We start from the raw sequence: 18693 nt of genomic DNA, 5'->3' as shown, positions 1-18693 counted from the left end.
GGGAGAAATTGAGAAATCTTGGAGGGTACAGAGCTTGCATTGCAAGTTTACACTGATGGCTTAATATACTCCAACTTGATTGAATGTATCATGCTCTGCTGTTGCATGTAGCTTCAAATGCAGCCTTGTGCCTCCTTTTTAAATCTTATTTTTTTATAATGTTTTAAACACTGCATATTCGAAATTACATTTTTTTTTTTTTTTTTTTATGATCCATAGTTTTCCATTTCATCATCATCATAACAGCCATTTTCAATCCACTGCAGGATGAAGGCCTTTCCAGCAACTTTCCAGTTCCTTCTGTTTTGTGCAGTGGCCATCCATTTACTACCCACAAACTCATGAATTTCTTCTGTCCATCTCCGTCATTGTCTTCCAGGTTTTCTTCCAGCTCTTTCTCTTCTTATCTAACAGTCTGATTGCCAACATAATTCGTTCCATTCTTTGCTGTGTATTTCTCAGCTTCTCTTCCATTCTTTTGGTGAGTGCCCAAGTTTCACTTCCATAAGTCATGGTGGGTATTATACATTTGTTCTCTTTTTTACACTGATGGATCCAATATCTTTCTATTGCAGAAGATTTAGGAGAATTCCGGTTGGCCTGCCTCCCTAAAATCCACTCATGCACACCTTCTCAATGGTAAGCTCTGTTACATCACTTAGGTGGCAACGAACGTGTAGAGTGGTTCTCTTCAAGACGCCTGGTCAGTGTGAAGAGGAAAAGACCAAATCCTCCAGCATATATGACAGCACGATGAAACAAATGGCACTCAGTCCCCAGCAGCTTTCACTCCACCTCTTATGGCAGCAAGAGGATCAGAGTGGAAGCAGAGGGTGCTAAGAATCTCTGGGTATGACCAGGCTGCCATGCAATGAAACTGAACTTAGCCTGGTAAAACGTAAGATCGCTTGTCAGTGAAGACAGGATATTAGAGCTGGAAAAGGAACTAGAAAATGTGAATTGAGATATCATTGGTTTGGCTGAAACAAGAAGAAGAAGAAGAAATGAATCACTTATAAGTTTATCAAGTGGAAATCTGCTGTACACCAATGGAAACAGTGAAAGGAGCAAAGGTGGAGTTGGGTTTCTGGTCCATAAAGATATAAAAAACAACATTTTGGAATTCAAAAGTACATCACCAAGACTAATACTCAAGACTAATACTCAAGTACATCAAGACTAATACTCAAGATTTCTAAGAGGTACAAGCTAAAGGTTATAATGAATTATGCACCAACATCGGGCACCTCCAAGCCAGGTGGGAAGGAGCAGCAGTGCGTAGCACATGCTTCTTGATTAGACCGGGGTTCGAGCCCGTGACCCCCAAATACGGAGGATGCGGAAAGGTCAGGGAATGACTATCGCATATCCCGGAGCAATATGGCCTTAGTTGCTAATGCTCCTAAAAACCAAATTAACAACAACAGCACCAACATCGAGCCATGATGATGAAGTGGTTGAAGAAATGTACCCCGAAATTGAGTCTTCTAAATGAGCAGAAAACCCACTACACTTATTATGGGGGATTTCAATGCTAAGGTTGGAAAAGGACAAAACAGCGCAGAAAGAGGAACTATAGGAAATTGTGGAATTGGTGAAAGAGGTGAAAGACTTGTGGAATTTGTAGAATTTCAAGGATTGTCAGTAAAGAACATTTTTTTTCAAGAAAAGGGTGAACAGAAAGTGGACATGGAAGAGTCCACATGGATTAACAACTAATGAAATCGACTTCATCCTCACTAACAGAAGATATATCGTGAATGATGTTACTGTCCTGAATCAGGTAAATGTTGGAAGTGGTCACAGAATGGTAAGATACACACTTGATATAGATGTAGGAAAGGAAAGGAAAAAACTGACCTGAGTAAATAATACGAAGGTCTTTGAGATAACAGAAGAGGAGAAAGAGCAGTATGTTCTGGAACTTAACAAGTTTGAGCTTCTGTACACTGCTCAGGACCAAGATATCGACGAGGAATATTACAACTTTCTGAAAGTGATAAAAGCCAAGAAACCTATAGAGAAAAAGCAATCCAAAGAAGAAAAAATTAGTTCAAGAAGCACTTGTTATGATGAACCGAAGGCGACAAATGAAGAGCAAGATAAACACTGACAAGGAGAAAATTGAGTATACTGAGTTATACAAAGCCATTAGAAAGAGAATCAGAGAGGACATATAAGAAGATTTAACACAAGAAAAGTAGGACAAGCATTAAGGGAAAGCAAACAACTTAAATCAGCAGCCATGAGTAGTAATACAGAAAGACAAATGACACTGAAACTAAAGAATACCAATGGTGTACTTATAAATAGCAGGAGAAGGCATAATTCAAATAGCAGACGACTACTAGAGAGAATTATACAAGGAGCGAGGGAATGATGCCAGCAGTGGGGAAGATGGATCGCAAATTAGCAACACATATGACATACCCGATATTCTTCCTGATGAGGTAGAACAGGCGTTGAAGAATCAGAAAGCCCCAGGGGAAGATGAAGTTACTGTAGAGTGGTTAAAATTGGGAGGAAGAGACATAACACAAAAACTGGTAAGGCTCTTCACAAAATGCATTAGAAAAGGTGTGACGCCTAAGCAGGGGAATAATGAAATCATAGTTTTGCTGCATAAGAAAGGAGTTAAATCAGATATTGGAAATTATAGACCAGTTAGCTTGTTATCCCACATCTAAAAGTTGTTCACAAGGGTTCTTACTAACAGATTAGAAAGAATACTTGATGAGAATCAACTGAAAGAGCAAGCTGGTTTTAGGACACGATTCTCAACTATGGATCACCTTCACCTAATATCACAGCTAATGGAGAAAGCAAATGAATATAAAACACCATTATGCCTGGCATTTGTGGATTATGAAAAGGCATTTGACTCCATACAGCATAAGGCCATGTTTCGAGCACTGGAAAGACGGCATAGATACCCCATATATTATGATTTTGAAAAAAATATATGAGAATGCTACCTCCTTTATTAGACTAGACAAAGACCGTAGTAAATTTAAAATCGAGAAAGGAGTTCGACAAGGAGACACAATATCTCCGAAGCTGTTTACTGCTGCCCTTGAGGAAGCTTTCAGAAGATTAGACTGGTCGCCGAAAGGAGTCAATGTGAATGGAGAGTACCTAAACCATTTACGATTTGCAGATGACATTGTGGTCATAAGCCACGATCCCAAAGAATTAGAGGAAAATCTTAATCAGTTATGCACAGTTAGTAAGGATTTTGGTCTAAAAATGAATATGGCTAAAACAAAAGTAATGATGAACAAGTATGCCACAGAAAGGGACATAATGATTGAAGGAGCAGTAATTGAAAAGGTGGAGTCATATACTTATCTGGGACAAGTTATTAGCTGTAATAATGATAAATGGCTGGAAGTCAAGAGAAGAATAAATTTTGGATGGATAGCATTCAGGAAATATAGTCACATACTGAAGAGAAATATCCCAGTTTGTCTGAAACGTAAAATAATGAACCAATGTATACTCCCCACCATGACTTATGGAAGTGATACTGGGGCACTCACCAAAAGAATGGAAGAGAAGTTGAGAACTACACAGCGAAGAATGGAACGAATTATATTGGGAATCAGACTGTTAGATAAGAAGAGAGGGAATCAGACTGTTAGATAAGAAGAGAAACACATGGATTAGGCAGCAAACTCAAGTAAAGACATTCTTATCAAAACTAAAGAACTAAATGGTCTTGGGCAGGACACATAGCTCAAAGACATGATGACAGCTGGACTAAGAAAATAACAGAATGGTACCCAAGAGAAGCTAGAAGAAAACCTGGAAGACAAAGGCGGAGATGGATAGATGAAATTCATGAGTTTGTGGGTATAAATGGATGGCCATTGCACAAAACAGAAGGAACTGGAAAGTTGCTGGAGAGGCCTTCATCCTGCAGTGGATTGAAAATGGCTGATGATGATGTTACTATATTTCCTGAATGCTATCCATCCAAAATTTATTCTTCTCTTGACTTCCAGCCATTTATCATTATTACAACTGATGACTTGTCCGAGATAAGTATATGACTCCACCTTTTCAATTACTGCTCCTTCAATCGTTATATCCATTTCTATGGCATACTTGTTCATCATTACTTTTTTTTTAGCCCTATTCATTTTTAGTCCAAAATGCTTACTAACTCTGCATAACTAATTAAGATTTTCCTCTAATTCTTTGGGATCGTGGCTTATGACCACAATGTCATCTGCAAATCGTAAATGGTTTAGGTACTCTCCATTCACATTGACTCCTTTCTGCGACCAGTCTAATCTTCTGAAAGCTTCCTCAAGGACAGCAGTAAACAACTTCAGAGATGTTGTCTCTCCTTGTCAAACTCCTTTCTCAATTTTAAATTTGCTGCTGTCTTTGTCTAGTCTAATAAAGGAGGTAGTGTTCTCATATATAGTTTCTTCAAAATCGTAATATATGGGGTATCTATGCCTTGTCTTTCCAGTGCCCGAAACATTGCCTTATGCTGTATGGAGTCAAATGCCTTTTCATAATCCACAAATGCCAGGTATAATGGTGTTTTATATTCATTTGCTTTCTCCATTAGCTGTGATATTAGGTGAAGGTGATCCATAGTTGAGAATCCTTTCCTAAAGCCAGCTTGCTCTTTCTGTTGATTCTCATGAAGTATTCTTTCTAGTCTGTTAGTAATGACCCTTGTGAACAACTTGCAACTGATTGTGAACTAATTGGTCTATAATTTCCAGTTTCTGATTTATCTCCTTTCTTATGCAGCAAAACTATGATTGCATTATTTCATTCCTTAGGCATCACACCTTTTCTAATGCATTTTGTGAAGTCTTGCCAGTTTTTGTGCCCTGTCTCCTCCTCCCAATTTTAACAACTCTACAGTAACTTCAACTTCCCCCGGGGCTTTCTGATTCTTTTTCTTCAATGCGTGTTCTACCTCATCAGGAAGGATATAGGGAATGTCATATGTGATACTAATTTGCGATCCATCTTCCCCACTGCTGGCCTCACTCCCTCGCTCCTTGTATAATTCCCTATAGTAGTCTTCTGCTATTTGAATTATGCATTCTCTGCTATTTATAAGTACACCATTGTTATTCTTCAGTTTCAGTATTATTTGTCTTTCTGTATTACTTCTCATGGCTGCTGATTTAAGTTATTTGTTTTCCCTTAGTGCTTGTTTTACTTTTCTTGTGTTAAATCTTATGTCCTCTCTGAGTCTCCTTCTAATGCTTTTGCATAACTCAGTATACTCAGTTTTCTCCTTGTCAGTTTTGACTTGGCACATTATTTGGCGCCTTAGATGCTAATGCGCCGTAAAACTCTAAAACAAACAAACAAACCTTGTCAGTCCTTGTCAGTTGTTATCTTGTCTGTATTTGTCGTCTTCGGTTCATCATGATAAGTGTTTCTTGACTAAATTTACGTTTGCCGTTTACATGTGGTTAAATGACACTAATTATAACCGCCTTATATATATGTCACCTAGTGGAATTTAATTGTAACTATTCTATGTATTTTGCAGTCAAAATTCAATGAAATGTAATCTTCAAAGAAATATTCTTTGATAACCTTAATTTTATTATTTTTTTATTAGGGGCTCTGATCTGGTGAGTATGGGCTTGGCAAACCCATGGTCCTGAATTGGATATATGATTCTTGGTGATTCCTTTCTACTTTTCTCTCTCTCTCTCTCTCTCTCTCTCTCTCTCTCTCTCTCTCTCTCTCTCTCTCTCTCTCTCTCTCTCTCTCACAGGGTAACTCGGGAATTTTTTTTTGGCTGGTGCAGCATAAGCCTCAGGCTTTCTTGTACCATACAGCCGATAATAATAATTAGTTGTCTTGGTTTTTTTTTTTTTTTTTTTTTTGTGAAATACTTCATAACTGATGGGTAATTGTTTTAATTTTGTACAGCATTTTCCATACAGAGGATGTCATTTCCTCCACCAGGACCCCCAATGCCTATGCCTGGCATGCCTCCTGTACCACCGATGATGCCACCTCCTTATGCTGTTCCACCTATGGGTAATACAATACTTATTATAAACATAATTATTTTGACTTATTTGGCAAATTATTTTTTTTGTAGATGTTTATTTATATCTAACTGTAATTGTTTCAGTGATGAATATTTTTAAATATCTTGTGAAATGTAAGATTATAAGATTTATTCATGTATAAGTTTATATAAGATATATTCATGCTAGTTAGGTGCATGCAATTTATATTTTAGGTCCAGTAGTCTATTTATGTGATTTAAGTGTGGTTTTACACAACTCTTGAATAGCTTTCTGTTCCTTAAAGTTTGGTTTTTTTTTAGGAGCATTAGCAATTAAGGCCATATTGCTCCGGGGCTATGCGGTGGTCATTCCCTGGCCTTTCCGCATCCTCCATATTTGGTCATGGGGTTGAACCCCCCAGTTTAATCAAGGAGCATGTGCTACGCACTGCTGCATCTGGCTATGGAGGCGGCATTCCTTAAAGTTTGCAGCACTTTGTCATGTATCAGTGTTCATATCCATGTTATCTTATAACAGGTGCATTACTAGCAACTGTCTCCTGCACATACATCAGGAGATAGTTGCTAGCAGGCTATATGAGCCAGTGTATATGACACGTGAGTGTTATGTGTTGTCTCAATATATTTTGTGATGTGATGAATTTTATTGTAATTCACTTTACTTGCTGCCTGCAAGTAAAGTGAGTTACAAAGTGAATTACTGGCAATATCATATGGAAGATATTGCCAGTTTAAGGATCATTTTGACCTTTATAATTTGAATTTGTGAATAGATATTGTATCAGATAATTTCTTTGGAAAGCACAGAGCTGATGCTTAGTGAACATAATAGTTTTTGGTTAAGAAGTGCACATTAGCTGTTGAATGTGCATTTCATTCACCAAGGCAACTGCTCATGCTCATAAGAGTGTCTAACAGGTGATCTCACTGGTCAAGACATCCAAATATCCATGAAAAAAATATATTTTATTCATTATTTCAGAAGTTTTTCCTTTATTTTTATTTTATTTTATTTTTTTATCATTTTTCCATTCAAGATCAGCTGTAGGCTTTGTGAATGCAATTGACTGAAAATAATAACCAGAAATCTTAATTTAATGATGAGTGTTAGATCAGAAGAAAAGAGCAGTTATTGAGCAAGAGCAAGAAGTAAGACTAGAAGTGTAGAAGGTTTCATTGCAAGCCAAAGATTAGTTTGATTGAAAGTGTCAGTATTTCAATTTTTGATTACAGGTGATTTTGCTAGTGCAGATTAGGCTGCAATTGCTGTATTTCAGAAGGTGCCACAATTTTTAATTGAAGCTAATAGATATATGTCACAAATATTTAGTGCTGATGAGTGGGCTTTTTATGCATGCACATGACAAACTGTACATATATTTCTAAGGAAGAGAAAAGAGTTTTTGATTTAAGCTATCTGAAGAGGTTCATGCATTCTTGTGGCAGTGCAATTGTACGTGAAAACTCTAGCAGGATTGCCGTTTCTGAGATAATCATAACAGTGAATCTGGCTCTGACTACTATGCAAAGTTCAGTCATTTAAATCTTTCTTCTTGCCCATTCTCTCTTTGAATTTCACATGCAGGATCCTTAACTTATCTACCTACCTACCTACCTACTTTATATCACATAACAAGTAACAAGTTTATAACATGAAGTATGTATATAATATAAAGTATATAACACATTATGCTATTATTGAAGGAGTACTCAATTTCATGAAGAGGTTATGTGCACCTGTTAAAGTGGCCACTCAGTGTAAAGGTGGACAGCAAACACCAGAGATATCATTAGCAGCCAGTAAATGAGTAATAGAATGAAATGTTTATGGGAGTTTAAAAAGTATATGAGCAATGATAGTTGTTTATTGTGTCTCCAATTGGCCAAGGCATATGTGGCAGAAATTTCATTGTTATAGTGAAAAGAAGAAAACCTGATTGTGAATACTGTATATGAAGCCCCTTTGTTCATATAATTTTTCATATAACATTCATATAATTTTTGAAGTATTCTGAAATGGACATACAGTCCACTTTAAAATATATGCACTGCTTATGAATGCGAAAAGCTGTTTAGAATGGTAATGCTTTGCTTAGTTATTTTTTATTTTTTTTTATTTTTTATTTTTTTTTAAGGAGCATTAGCAACTAAGGCCATATTGCTCCGGGATATGCGGTGGTCATTCCCTGACCTTTCCGCATCCTCCAAATTTGGTGGTCACGGGCTCGAACCCCGGTCTAATCAAGAAGCGTGTGCTATGCACTGCTGCTCCTGCCTACCCGACTACGGAGGCGCTGCTTTGCTTAGTGCCAAAGCATTTGTTCTCACTGAACAACTTTTTGCATGACTGTAGTTAGTCAGCATTATACATGTCATGTTCAGATCCATGGGAAGTATGGTAATATCATTGTAATCTGTTAGCTTGTTGACTCTGAACCTGTGCAACTATTTTGGAGTATGAACAAAAGAATCTTCTTTCATGTGACAGATGTAATTGCCTGTTTGGATATTTTTTGTGTTCTGTTAATTAGAAATTATAGTCATGGCATTGTTCAATTTTTATTTTAGGTAGTAACTATGTATGTAGTGTAATTTAGCAGTTTTAAATTAAGTTTTAGGTATATCTGAACTATGCTAGATTGTTGCTTTGTCAGCCGTTTCATTATTGTAGTGCAATTCTTTCTGATTACTGTTTGGTGTTATTTGTACTCCTAAACATTGGGGGGGGGGAGAGAGTGAGTGAGAGAGAGAGAGAGAAAATAAAGAATAATTGTAGTGGAGGCTTTAAATGTATTTCAACGAGACCTTCCTAATTATATATATGTATATAAAACACTTAGGTATGCTGCCCAAATTTTCCGACTGCTAATTGTTGCCAGCACCCATTCACGCGGTTCATCTTGTATGATCACCATACCAGGCATTCTTTATTGATTTATGTTTTAACATTTTTCGACTGAAGAAAGGCAGCCTATGCCTGAAAGTTGTCTTCAATTTTAATAAGAAGTGTAAAAATTGCTGAACAGTGTGTAAGAACTCTGAAAAAATGTAGAAGAAATGCTAATGAAACATTAGAGGAGAGATATAACAGACTAAGAGACTGAAACGAGACTCTGTGACTATGAAGACGGACAGAAAACATTGAAGAAAGAGAAGCAAGATTGGAAATGAGAAGACTGGCAAAACGCCGTAGGACTAATCAAATAGAAGTACCAGATACTAATAATCAACAAGTTGTAATTAATGTGAAAGAGCATGGCATAGGAAATATGTGTTACAACAGTGAGTATTGCAATGCAAGATATTGGGGACCTGAGTTAAACGTATGGAATAAATACACTAAATGCTGTCATGATGGAAAGGTGTCACTTGACCCACCGTCTGAGTCACCTACTCTATTACGAGAGATGCCTACAGGGGATTTACGTGAAGCAAATAACTACAGAGAACATATACGAGAGTAAAACTCAGCAATGGCATTCACATCAATGGGCACAGAGATTAAATCACTGCCTGGAAATGGCTCATACTATTTTAGAATACATGGCCAGATTTACCATTTGGTCTCATTGCAATATCTAAATGAGGAAAATAAGCCAAGATATGGACAGCTTTATATTTTTGATTCTGCTGAAGCATCAACAAAACGGCTTGAAAAACAATCAAACCAAAGGTATATGGCCGAAGTAATGCTACAGTTGAACCAGATGCTAAGACAAGTTAACCCATTTGTTGAGTCATATAAACAAATGCATCAAATAACCCAGGCCAATCTAACAATCAATGTGCGCATGGCATTTATTGAAGATCCGGACTTTGATAAGAGACAATATAATGCACCTACATCCAAAAAGGAGGTTGCTGCAATATTTGTTGGAGAAGATGGGGAACCACCTGCATATATCACACAGGTGTAGAATTATATCACTGCTAAACAAGAATTGTGAAGACTGAAGGATCTAGATTTAAACTATGTATGCCAGGTACAACTAGTTTATTTATATTTTGTGCAGTTTTATACATTTAACCTAGAGAACACTGAGTTACATTTGAGAGAAATATAACTTTATGAGAAATATAATTGTGTGATTACCTTCACAACTGGGTAGTCATGTCTGTAATACCAGGTTACCTGCCCACCCACCGATGATAGGCCAATAGCTTTGAAACGGTGCCATCTGGGTGTGGTACTCACTGAGAATAAGTAACAATAGTCTTCTCTATATAACAATAGTGTATTATGCTTATTTTGGAGTGTATTATGCTTATTTTGTGAGTTCAGTTTACTTTTGAGGATATCATGTAAAACTTGTGCTGCAAAGTGAGTAAAATGTCTTTACACATATTTGAACAATCCGAACTTATTTTGTTATATTTGTGGAAGTTATGTAGACATCAAGCAAAGAAAAGATATTACAGAATTTATAAAAAATGTGTATTATGCTTATTTTGGAATGAAACTATGACCAAGATAAATGATGGGCTCCACATAAAATTTGCTGAACCTGTGTTGAAGCATAGAGGTTGTGAAAAATGGTATAAAGAAGGCTATAGCATTTGCAATTACCATGATTTGATGGAAGCCTACAAATCACTGTGATGACAGTTACTTTTGCGTAAAGGGATACAATGCAAAGTGTAAGAGTGTCCTAATATTCCATTTGCCATTGGACCAGTCCCAAATGATAATAACCTGATGATTCCATGCCCTCCACTTATATTGGAGAATGTACCAGCAGAAAGTGCTGAAAGTGAATATCCTGAAGATGAAACTGAAGTCTACATGCCTAGAGGAGACATTCAGTACAGCTTCAACTGTTTTCACAGTATGAATTCAATGAGCTGGTAAGAGATTTAAATTTACCAAAGGAATCTGCAGAACTTCTTGGTTTTAGACTGGTCATATCTTCTAGCACATGGGTAGTTTTTCTCGTGGTACAGACAGGGAGAATGAGAACTAGTCCTCTACGTTTGTGAGGACGATTCTTTCATTTTTTCCCCCCTAATATAAATGACTTAATGAACTATTTAAGAATTAGTTACAATCATGCACAGTGGAGACTTTTTATTAACTCATCAAAGAGGAGTTTCAAAGGTGTCTTGATCCAGAATGGAAATAAATATGGTTCAATTCCAGTAGCTCTGTGCCTTTGAGAGAAACGTATGAGGACTTGAAGTTGTTGAGAAATGTGAGGGACAGTTTGTTTCCTGGATCAAAAAGCATTGCCAAAACTGTCCTTCCTCCACTGTGCACATCAGATTGGGTTTGATGAAATAGTTTCTGAAAGCTTTCCCCTGCTTTGACTACCTTTGTACTAAATTCCCATCGATTACCCAAGAGAAGCTAAAACAAGTTATTTTTGTTGGACCTCAAATTAGCAAACTGCTAGTATATTATCCATTCTCATATTCCTAGTCAGAGACTTAGTAATATGGAAGCTCCTCTTTTCGAAAGGAGCAAAGATGGAGTAAAATGATTATCCATCTTTAGAGCCGACAAGCTCTCGGCCACATACTGAAATTGATTATGACATTTCACAACCCAAGAGGTTGAAAACAAATTCAACAACAAAAGAGTTTCCTTCCTTTTTAATTTTACATTCACTTTCAGAACAACCGGCGCCTCCGTAGCCAGGTGGGAAGGAGCAGCAGTGCGTAGCACACGCTTCTTGATTAGACCGGGGTTCGAGCCTGTCACCACCAAATACGGAGGTGCGGAAAGGTCAGGGAATGGCCACCGCATTTCCCGGAGCAATATGGCCTTAGTTGCTAATGCTCCTTAAAAAACCAAATAACAACAAACCAAATAACAACATCAGAACAACCTCTCAGCAAATTATCTCCTTTCCTCAACCAGAAACACCTGGAGAGTATTGCAGGATCTCTGAAGACTGTGAAGAGGCTGCAATCTGGAGACCTTCTTTTAGAAACAACAAAAAGTAGACATTCAGAGGAACTCTTACAACTTTCAAATTTTGCTGGGATACCAATTAAAGTATCTCCCAATGCTACCTTAAATACATCCAAAGGTGTGATTTCTAGTTGGGATTTGTTGAACCTGACAGAGGATGAATTAACCCAAGAACCTTCAGGATCAAAATGTTATTGCATCAAGAAGAATCATGATTAAAAAAGACAATAACCTTATGCCTACCAGGAATATCATTCTTACATTTAATTCCCCAAACCTACCATCAACAGTAAAAGCTGGCTATCTACTTTGCCGTGTTCGCCCGTATATACCCAATCCCTTGAGATGCTACAAGTGCCAAAAGTATGGTCACTCTCAGACAACATGTAGAGGAAACCCAGTTTGTCCAAACTGTGGATCTTCCGATCATACTCAGTCTGAATGTTTGGCGACAGAAAAGACATGTCCCAACTGTAAAGGTAACCATCCAGCATATTCTAAAACTTGTGAGAGATGGAAAACTGAGAAACAAATTGTTAAATATAAGGTTGAGAACAAGGTAAGCTTTCAAGGAAAATAATTGCTTTCAAGGAAAATAATTGCTCCTACCATGCCCAAACGTACCTATGCAAATGTTGCACAAAAACAACAAACAGTGTCCACCCAAACTGAAGTAACCATCCCCTCAAACATATCAATCTCTGACTGGGCTCGAGCTGTTCTCTCTCAGCAACAGTCCAGTAACCCCAAGCATTCAGACCAGGCAAGTAACACTCCTCTTACAATACCAGCGACATCTACTCTACAGGAAGATCCAATATTAGAAATTCATGCCGAAGAAGAAGAAATGGACACTGGTCGGCCAGTTTTCCTAAAAAAAGACAAACAAAAATTGGAACGTCATAAGCCAGTCACCTTCAAAAAGCAGTCAGATACATCTCAACAATTAAACACAAATAATGGCCTTCATTGTACAATGGAACTGCAGAGGCTTTCGTTACAACACAGATGATATCCATAATCTAATTAACCAGTATTCTCCAGTTGCTCTCTGTCTCCAAGAAACTTACTTAACCTCGCAAATTTCTCCATCGATAAAGAACTACTGCCTTTATTAAAGAGATTGCAATACAGCAAATACTGCCCACGGTGGTGTAGCAATCCTGATAAATTCAAAGATCCCAACTAAGTATATCCCACTTCCAACTGAAATAGAAGCTGTTGCGGTTCGTATAACTCTTCATATTGCAATAACACTAGTCTCAATCTATTTACAGCCAAACCATACTTATTGTTTAAAAGAACTTGAAGACCTCCTCATACAGATACCTCCACCTCTCTGTATATTAGGGGACTTTAATGGGCACAACCCCCTATGGGGTGCTTCTAAATTGGATACACGTGATCGACTCATTGAAAGACTTTTAGATGCACTAAACCTCCCCATATTGAATACTGGCACGCACACTCACATTCAGCTCCCAACTGGACATACTTCAGCAATAGATCTTTCCATTTGTTCTCCAGTACTGATCCCGACCATAGAGTGGTATGTTATAAACGATCTATGGGCAGTGATCACTTCCCAATCGTATGCAAGGTATTGATAGCACAGACTCCTTTAACTAAACCCTGCAGGAAATGAAAATTTACAAGAGCAAACTGGGCAAAATTTCAGTCATCAATCTCTTTCGATGAGAAAAAAATCCGTCTCCACCGTATTGATGATGTGACAGATTACATCACATCACATCTCTTAAACGTGGCTAAAGATACAATACCATTATCAAATCCACCGGGCCATAAGCACTATAATTATTGGTGGAATGAGGAATGCACCAAAGCAAAAAAAGCAAAAAATAAAGCGTGGAATTTGTTTCGGCAATATCCAATCACAGCCAATCTGATAAATTATAAGAAAGTAAGGGCAAAAGCATGCTTCATACAGAGGCAAGCCAAAAAATAATCCTGGACTCGTTTTGCATCAACAATTAACAGAAATACTGACAGCAAATTAATCTGGAAAAAAATTAGACAGCTTTCAGGTAAGTTTCCAACCATACCCTCTCCAGTCCTCTCCTGGAATGGGCGAGATTTAACTAGTCCCTCGGATATAGCTAACGCTTTGGGCAATACTTTTGCTGAGATCTCAGCAACAACAGCTTATACTACATCTTTCCAACGAATTAAAAAAGTCGAGAACAGTATGCTATTAACTTCCAAACTGCCCTCATTCTACCATATAACAAACCTCTACAATATTCTGAATTATTGCATGCCATTAAAACAGCTCGTAATGGTGCCGTTGGACCAGATGGGATCTATTATGTCATGCTGCAACATCTTGATGACAAAGCTTTGCGCCTCCTCCTGGTCTTTTACAACCGTATTTTTTTAGAAAAAACTTATCCAGCTTCTTGGCACCACTCTATTGTTTTGGCATTCCTAAAGCCTGGAAAAGATCCAACCAATCCCCATAACTATAGACCTATATCTCTGTCAAGCTGCCTCAGCAAAATCCTTGAAAAAATTGTCCACAATAGACTTGTCTGGATCATAGAGTCACAACATCTAATGAGCAATAGTCAGCATGGCTTTCGACAAAACAGATCATGCTTAGATCTCATGATCAAGGCTGAATTTGCCATTCGCAATGCGTTCGTTAAGCACGAGCATCTGGTAATGGTTACTATAGATATACAGAAAGCCTTTGACACCACCTGGCGACATGGCATACTTAGTGATCTTTATTCTCTCGGTCTACGGGGAAACCTTCCCATATTTGTACAGAACTTCCTATACACTAGATCTTTTCAAGTAAAATACCAAAATGACCTCTCTACAACTTTCATTCTGGAAGAAGGTGTTCCTCAGGGATCTGTGCTGAGTGCCACTCTTTTTGCTCTTAGAATCGATTCCATCACTAAACAGCTTCCAAACACAGTTGAGTCATTCCTTTACGTGGATGACCTTTCCATTTCCTGTCATTTCCAAAGCATGAGACCAATTGAAAGGCAGCTTCAGATATCACTGAATAAAATACAACAACGGGCCAACCTTAACGGCTATTGACTCTCACAACAGAAAACAGTTGCTATCCATTTTTGTCGACAACGCAAATTCCATCTGGATCCTGAACTCCAAATTTCCAACATCTCCATCCCAGTCAATAGTAACATCAGATTTCTAGGATTAATCCTTGACAACAAATTAAATTTCTTAGACCATATTAAAAATGTACGTACTTGTTTAAAAAAGTTAAATATACTCAGAACTTTATCCGCCCTAACATGGGGTGCAGATCGCACCTGCTTACTTCGGCTATACAGGGCATTAATCCAATCCCGTCTCGATTATGGTGCTCCTGTCTATGATTCTGCCAGAACAAGTGTTTTGCTCTGGCTTGATCCAGTTCAACACAGTGCTTTGAGGATTGCACTTGGAGCTTTCAGAACATCACCAGCACATAGCCTCAACATTGACGCTCATGAGCCCCCGTTAACTCTACGTAGGAAAACACTGCTACTGAAGTATGCTGTCAAAATACAAAGTTGTGCCTCGCATCCAATTCAGTCATACTTATTTAATCCACCATTAGAAAACCTCTACAGAAGTAAGCCTAGTATAGTAAAACCAGCTGGTCTTCGCCTTCTTGAACTGATGCAAGTTTGGAAAGTTTCCATTCATTCTGTACAAGAAGTAGTAACATGCACTCAACCACCATGGACTCTCACACCTCTACCCACCTGTGACACCTTTGCTAGTGGGGAAAAAATGTTCTTCAAGCATCAAATGTGAAACAACTTCATGTAATTTACACTCACAAATATTTTGACTTTTCTCCAATTTATACAGATGGCTCTAAATCTAACTCAAACGTTGGAGCAGCAGCAGTGTTCCTAAATACCACTATTTCAGCAGCCCTTCCATCTGAATTCAGTATATTCTCAGCAGAATTATATGCAATTAAACTAGCCTTAGAAAATCTGTTCTGACTGCTCATTAAAATTTGTTATTTACACTGACTCCCTCAGCTCAATTATGGCATTATCTAACTCCACAGATAAAGTTCACTCTTTTCTAAATGAAATTAGAAGATTATTACTGCAGATTGAAGAGCGCCATCAAATGATCACCTTCTGCTGGATTCCAGCACATTCTGGAATTTCTGGTAATGAATTGGCCGATAAAGCGGCAAAAAATCCATCTACCTTAGATTTAACCAATATCCCTGTTCCAGCATCAGACTACCCACAAATCATTCGTGATGCATGCCTAACAGAATGGACAGCACTCTGGCACTCTCAAACAAATAACAAAATTTTTCAATTTAAAGAGGATCCTAGAATTTGGCGTTCCAGTGTCCGTTCATCAAGACGAGAAGAGGTACTCCTTTCAAGATCAAGAATAGGCCATACACATTTGACTCACCTTCATTTACTCACAGGAGATGATTCACCACAGTGTCCATATTGTTTTCTAAATTTGACTGTGAAACACATTCTCATTGAATGCCCACACTATAATCAAGACAGAAATACAACCCTGCTATCTTTGGTTAACCTTCAGAAACCAATAACTCTAGAGAATGTCATTGGTGACAATGCAAATATCCCTGAATTTTTTAACTTTCTGAAGAAAATTGGAGTTTTTAGTCATTTCTGATTTTTGCCTCTTCTGTCATAACAAGAAATTCTCATATATTATTACAACAAAGGAATAGGCGCATTATAGCCAAAGCAGCTTATGCGCCAGAAAACCCCCACAACAACAACAACAACAATCCTCTTTTCGATCTTCTCAAATCTCTCTACCACATTCTGTCAAATTCATCGGCCTTAGCTGCCAATGCGCCATAAAAAACCAAATCAAATCAAATCAAAGTCAAATTCATCTGTTGCCTCTATCATTCTCCCAACTCCACTAATCATTTGGAACTCTTTGACTTCCTTTTTTTTTTGAAACTTGACTTTCTCCAATCCAACGTTCCTAACAGTGAGGTAATTTTCCTTGGTGATTTTAATGTTCACAACACCATCTGGTTGAGATGCCAAGTCTTTTATTACTAATGACCTCGCTCAGATTGTTCATTTATCCACCAGAATACCAGACAATCCTAACCATGCAGTCAACACACTTGATCTTTTTTCTCACAAACAACCCTTCTAAGTAAAAAGCATTAAGGGGAGTGGTTCTGTAGACACTTCAGATTACAACTTGATGATCTCTTCTCCAGTGGAGCCTTTTTCTCGTGGCCTTTCTTGACTTCATGTTGTGGCATTATGAGAATGCAAAATGGTAGATGATGTGCGCTATTACTTTATTCTATTTCTTGGTCAAATTGCTGTTTCAAATCTGATGTCAGCATTTTGCTCATGTCATGTGTGTGAAATTATTTTTGTAGGGATGAAATCATTTATTCCAAACTAAACCTTAAATATTCTTTATAATAAACTTTATTCCACACTACACCTTGTCTCTTATTTAAACCTTGGTTTTTCAATAACTGTGCTAATACTGTTCAAGATATGAATGTTGCATATCTAATTGGCTTGTATCCAAATCTCCATGTTCATTTTCTGCCAGCACCAATGCTTGCAACAATTGCAAAGCAGTTATTAATTACTCCAAACTAGATCTTGAACAGGCTAAGAGTAGAAAACTTGCGTCTTGTCCAAATGGTAGTTGAGCATTCTGGTCTATTGCCATTGGCTGCAGCTTTTGCCCATCTCTATTCCAATCTCTGTCAAGATCAGATGGTTCTATTGCTACTTCAGCTAAAGATAAAACTGACCTACTAGCATCCTACTTTTCTTCCAAATTGCGTACAGGCAACCCCTGTATAACACGTTACTTCTACAACATGGTTTTGCTCTAACACGATTGATAAATTGTGGCAATCTTTGTACAACACGGTACTTATATAACACAGTTTTGCTTTAACACTATTGATAAATTGTGGCAATCCTCACACAATGCGGTATTTTTTAGCTTTTGTGTGGGGAGAAACCCTGCTATTGTGTTGGATTTAATTTTCAACATTTGCATTCTTTTTTGTGAATCCCCGCTGTTAACTCGCTAGTTATGCAAAAAGAAAATAATAAAATAAAATAAAATAAAAATAAAAATAATTATTGGGAAATCCGCATATTTTATTTTGTTGGGAAATCCCCGTGTGTTTTTCTGGGCTATTGAACTTACGATTGTTTGAGAGCAGAAAAAGTTTTGACTTGAAGTGTGTAGTTCAGAACTTTGAAGGTTTTTGTAAGGTTATTTTGGTTTTTATTTGATCACTTATAAATTTTTCTGGGTATGTATTACTAAACTTTAAGAAAATTTGTTCTTAAGAACCATATTGGAATAATTTCTTTGTTGTGAATTAAATTCCAGCCCCAAATTATGCCTAAGGAAATTAGACATAATTTGGGTGACTGTCGATTTTTTTTTTTAAAGAATGGATTCTAAATTGTTTTGCACCAGCTGTGGAAAACTATTTAAAGTGGAAAAATCTAGATTTCAAAGTTGTATTACTATTGGTGCCAGGCCATCCAAAAGATTTAAGTCATCCAAAATGTTGAAGTAATATTCCTACTACCTAATGCAACTTCTTTAATTCAGACATTAGATCTACCTTTAAAACTCATTAAACTCATGGATTTTGGAAAAGATTTATTCCAAATCTATTGAAGTGATTAAAGCTTGGAAAAATTTCTCAATTTTGGACTGTATTGGAATCATATCTTGATCGTTCAAAGAA

General features: G+C 37.4%; 1 protein-coding gene across 3 annotated transcripts in view; it reads left to right on the top strand.

Moving 5' to 3' along the window:
* Positions 1-18693, top strand: part of LOC150081794 (RNA-binding protein 25) — a 769112-nt gene that overhangs the window by 91865 nt on the left and 658554 nt on the right. For all 3 annotated transcript variants that reach the window (XM_090378892.1, XM_090378890.1, XM_090378891.1), the window contains exon 3: positions 5920-6030. In XM_090378892.1, coding sequence (XP_090235018.1) covers positions 5920-6030 — 111 coding nt within the window. The remainder of the gene's footprint in view (positions 1-5919; positions 6031-18693) is intronic.

Source organism: Mastigoproctus giganteus, chromosome 8 (assembly GCF_048544385.1).
Source record: "Mastigoproctus giganteus isolate SK-2022 chromosome 8, ASM4854438v1, whole genome shotgun sequence".
Lineage (NCBI taxonomy): Eukaryota > Metazoa > Arthropoda > Arachnida > Uropygi > Thelyphonidae > Mastigoproctus > Mastigoproctus giganteus.
Note: the sequence above shows the minus strand (reverse complement) of the source record. Positions and strands in the feature narration are given on the sequence as shown.